Source organism: Arachis ipaensis, chromosome B02 (genome assembly GCF_000816755.2).
Source record: "Arachis ipaensis cultivar K30076 chromosome B02, Araip1.1, whole genome shotgun sequence".
Classification (NCBI taxonomy): Eukaryota; Viridiplantae; Streptophyta; class Magnoliopsida; order Fabales; family Fabaceae; genus Arachis; species Arachis ipaensis.
The window spans coordinates 75,141,949-75,146,887 of record NC_029786.2 but is presented as its reverse complement, the minus strand read 5'-3'; the positions used below and the strand labels follow the sequence as shown (position 1 = coordinate 75,146,887).

General features: G+C 27.2%; 1 protein-coding gene across 1 annotated transcript in view; it reads right to left on the bottom strand.

Moving 5' to 3' along the window:
- LOC107627376 overlaps positions 1-4,939 on the bottom strand; it is a 6,156-nt gene that overhangs the window by 503 nt on the left and 714 nt on the right. The window contains exon 2 of the mRNA XM_021115959.1: positions 1-507. This exon is cut by the window's left edge and continues 503 nt beyond it. Coding sequence (XP_020971618.1) covers positions 1-507 — 507 coding nt within the window. The remainder of the gene's footprint in view (positions 508-4,939) is intronic.

Here is a 4,939-nt window from a genome sequence, read left to right as displayed (position 1 = left end):
ACTTCCTCATCGCTACCAAGTGCGTTACGCATAATCCCAGCAGATCTCAGTTTCTTGACATCCTCAGGTTGATCGATAAGTGAGTCAAGGAAGGCCACAAAGGAACTAATCCCATAATCATTTTGAAAATCAGGACACATCTCATAAGCTACCAAGTTAAGGAAAGTAGGCGCTGTTGTGTCATCTACGGTGATCTCAGGAAGCTCTAGGATGCCACCAACAGAAAATATTCCTCCAGAAGAGAATTTGATATATTTCGGATTTCGAGAATCGAGTTTCTTCAAATGAATCCCTGTTGCTGTTAGCTCCTGGATGTTTCTGTGTGTGATGATGCCGTGATCAACACTACTAGCATCGGATTTGGATTTTTTTTCCTGGCAACCATCATCCTCCACGATGGTTTTGCGAAGATAATCAAGCAGATGCACAGGTGCTGTTATTACCACTTTGGTGCTCTCTTCTTGTTGCAATTTGACGCTGTTTGGTTTTGGACAAGGACTTTCTTTCCTATAGTAATTGAAACAAAAAAAAAAAAAGGTCATGCTTATCACATTAACTCAATTTAACATTATTTAATTTGATATCTATCATGACTTCTTTTTTCTTTGTCCTTTTCAAAAGGTTTAGGTGTACAATGTATTCCCAATATCTCTTATATGATTCAGGTATGCGCGATATGCACTGTTGAACAAAAAAGTATCTCATAACATTTAAAAGAAATATTGCTAACTTTCAATTTGATTAAATTTTATCTTGAGGTTTAAAATAAGTTCAGTTTTATCGCTAAAGTTAAGTTTTTTAGAGTAATATATTTTCTTCTCTAACCCCAACCCCAATTGTCATGACAAATATCATCATCATCTACCTGTACCATCACACCTATACCTATACCTTCTCCTGTACCGTTTGCCGCCACTACTACTAACAACAGCAATACCAATAACAATAATAAAAATAGAATCATAATCAACTATAGCTAAATACCAAAGGATTGGAAGTAGGCGAGTGATAGTAGTGAATAAAGGAGAATGTGGTGGTAATGGTGGTGACAATAATAGTGAATAAAAGAGGATGTAGTGGTGATGGTGGTGGTGAAAAAAAGATGAGATAATGTTATATTGATGCTGCTGCTAATGATGATGTAATCAAGAGAGAAATTGGAAAAATAAATTTGATTAACTATATTGCCTGTTAAGAAAAAATCCACAGCACGGTGAAATTTCTTTAGGTAACAAGGTTTGTGATCTCATTCCTTTAGGTAGCGTTTGTTTTGAGGTATTGAGACAGAGACTGAGAGATTGAGATTCAGTATCATATTTGTTGGTTCAGAGACTGGTGCTAAAATTTTTGTTTCTATTTTCAAAATTTCAGTACTTTCAAAAAGTAGGGACACAAAAATTAAAATTTTTAAAGATAAAGACTGAAACTTTAATAACATTTTATATCTAAAATACTCTCATTTCAATTAATTAATTCTAATTTTACCTTTTATACAAATTAAATTAAAATTTTATTCCTGTTTTAATTTCTGTCTCATATTTTACACCAAATAAAATACTGAGATTTATTTTAATTTCTATCTTTTAATTTCTGTTTTTTAATTTTAGTCTTTTCATCTCTATCTTTCCACCAAACATTATCTTAGAGTTAAAATATGTCTTGACATTTGGCAAATTAAATTAGGTGCTGAAATTCACATTTCAAATACTATCTTCTCCCTACAAAAAACACTTATGTTTGACCATATCTCTTACTTTGAATAACTAAAATGATTTCCAGTAAAAAATTGTATGATTAAGACTTCTATCCCCCTTCTCTCTTCCTTCAACCAACCGCCTCCCTCCAAAAAAAAAAACACACACACATGTACTTGACATGTGGTTGTAAGTTGTAACGGAACTAACATGATTGCAGCCAACAATAATCCCAAGCAATTTATTTAGGAAAAGTCTAGGGTGAGTAATTTTGTTAAATTTTGATTAGTATGTAACTAATAAAGAAAAGTAAGTCATTGGATAAAATCTCACATCAATTTCATACCATTAAAACTATCATTAATGACTATTTGATAATTATAAATCACAAAAATTATTAGTCCTAGTATTTAAACATATAAAAAGCTTCTGTAAAAAAAAAACATATAAAAAGCTCACTTATTCACATTTTTTTTAAAATTACTCTTTCACCTCCTTTAATTTTCTTTCTCCTTTCTTTCAGCATCACAATTTCACACACTAATACTAACTTAAACTATCGCTGACCACCTTTTTGTAATTGCCGATTGCTGTCGCCAAAAATCTATCGTCAGTCATTCTAAATCCTAAATTTTAAATTTTAAATGATATATTCTAAATTTTAAACTCTAAATTTTAAATCTTAAATCACATATTCTAAATTCTAAATTTTAACTCTAAATTTTAAATTCTAAATTTTAAATCTAAAATCCTAAAATTTAAATTATATCCCTAAATTGGTTATATTTTGTTTCCAATTCAAGAACTTACTTGAGTTTTATTATATGCCTTTATTATTTTTATTTTGGAGTATTTTAATAAACAATTATTAACTACTTTATTAGTTGAAAAGTGTTTGCTCGTAATACTTATTCTTACTAAAATATCTCTTACTTGGAACTCAAACAAACGTACAGATCTTTTGACTGGAAATAGATGACAACAATTTCGCTTACTGTATGTATGCCTCTATTAGCATCATAATTCTCAGTCATGATTAAACCCTCTATTATTTACCAATTATAAAGAGTTTTTTTTTTAGTTAGAAAAATTGTTTTCAGGAATTATATTTTTTTAGTAATACTGTATTTAAAAAATAGAAAAATATAGAATACCAATATATTATCTGCCAATTTATTATCAACAATAATTAATTATTATATTTTAAATATATATATAAGGAGACACATTAAGAAAATACATATAAAAAGATACTTCCATTAAATACAGCCATAAAAAAATCTTGGTATGAATAAAATCTCACTTTAAATTGTAAAAATTTGAATCCTAGGAACAATATATAATTGATGCACGTGATAACTTTTTGAAATCTTGAAACAAATGTGTGAGTATATTATATCAAGTAATATTTTCTCTGACGAATTCTCTAAATACATACTTTTAAACAAACACCTCCCCGAGTCACCAAAAAAAAAAACAAACAAACAAACACCTCCCCGAAGATTAGTGTGGTGTACATAAAATTAATAATGTGAGATTCATCAAAACATATGTTTCTGTAAATGCTTTTTGGTAGGTTTCTCTCATATCGTCTCACACATTTAATCTCATCTATATTTGTTAAAAAACAACATGCTACAGTGGATAAAAAAAATCAATAACCGATATATAGATACGTATTAAAATGTGTCAAGATCATATATTTATTTATAATCAAATTTTATAAGTAATATAATCAAACTTTTCATATTCTTTCCCCTCTCGGTGGCCATCCTGAAAGAAGGGGAAAAAGAAGAAAAGTAACCCGGAAATAAAGATAAGAAAAAAAATAAAGTATGGGTGGGTTAATGCCGAATAATGAGGGTCTCAATTACATGGTAGCTACAACATGCAAGTGAGAAAAAAGTAGAAGCAAATGGCATATCAATAGTGCAAAAATTGCAACAATGGGGAGAGAGTGTGGGTAATGCAAGATAGTATAAGTGCATATCAATGCAAATGGAATACAAGTATCCAGCGACGGATCCAAAAAATTTTAGAAGTGGTGGCAAAATAATATAGCAAAATAATAAAAAATATTAATATTAATATACTTAGATATTTAAATTTTGAAGTATATTAGCTAATCAAATTTCTAATAAATAAATATAATTAATACATCTAAAAGTATAGTAATTTAATTTAATTTAATTTTTTTTTCATTTCACTATTTCAGTAATATTGCATGAGCTACATTTATTATTAATATTTGTGCTTAGTCAAGCATTTAATATCTGTCAAATTACATTTATATTGATTATTTTTTATATGATACAAAAAAAATTATAACTCAATAACTAAAAAATTTGTAAGAAATATAACTCGAATAAACTAAATTAAAATTTTGACTATTTTTTATTTTGGTGTCTGAATTTTTTCTAAAATTATGCAAGAAAGACAAGAAATTTGTGAAAAAAATAAAAATTCAAATCAAACAACCACAATTATCTTTATATGTAGGTATAGTTAAAATAATATATTTTTTCTATTAAATAAATATTAAATAATTTTTTGATATTTAATTGAAAAGTTGACATTTTTACATAATAATTGATTTAATAGTTAGTGTTTATACAGTATTTTTGTTAAAAAAAAGTATTTTTTAGGAAAAAAACTAAAATTCATTCTCTCTGAACATGCATGCAAATAGTAGTTATGACAACCACCATATTAAATTTACTAATTTAGAAGTTATAATAAAGAGATAAACAGTCAAATTAGTTTCTAAATTTATATGTGATACTAATAATCAAATGGTTCTTCAATTAATGAATTCGTCAAGTTAGTTTATCAGTGTTAAATAATCTCTTAAGTTATAATTAGTCCTTCTATCAATTGATTGGTCATACAGTGTTAGTGAAAAATTTTCACAAAGTGACAAAACCTTAAGTACAACGCATATGCCATATTAGGCAAGCTGTCATGAACTCATGATACATAAAGTGTTTCAATCAATTTGGTTCCTCCTTTGAGAACTGATTTAATTCTAAAATGAAAACTAGAAGGACTAATTTAATTATGATAACTGATAATAAGTATTTAACAACCGATTTTTCTTTTCATTTTTTTACTATTAACATGTCTTGTTAATTTTTCCCCTTCAATACCTCATTTTTTAAAGAGACACACATATTTTTTAATAATAATAATAATAATAATAATAATAATAATAATAATAATAATAATAATAATAATAATAATAATAA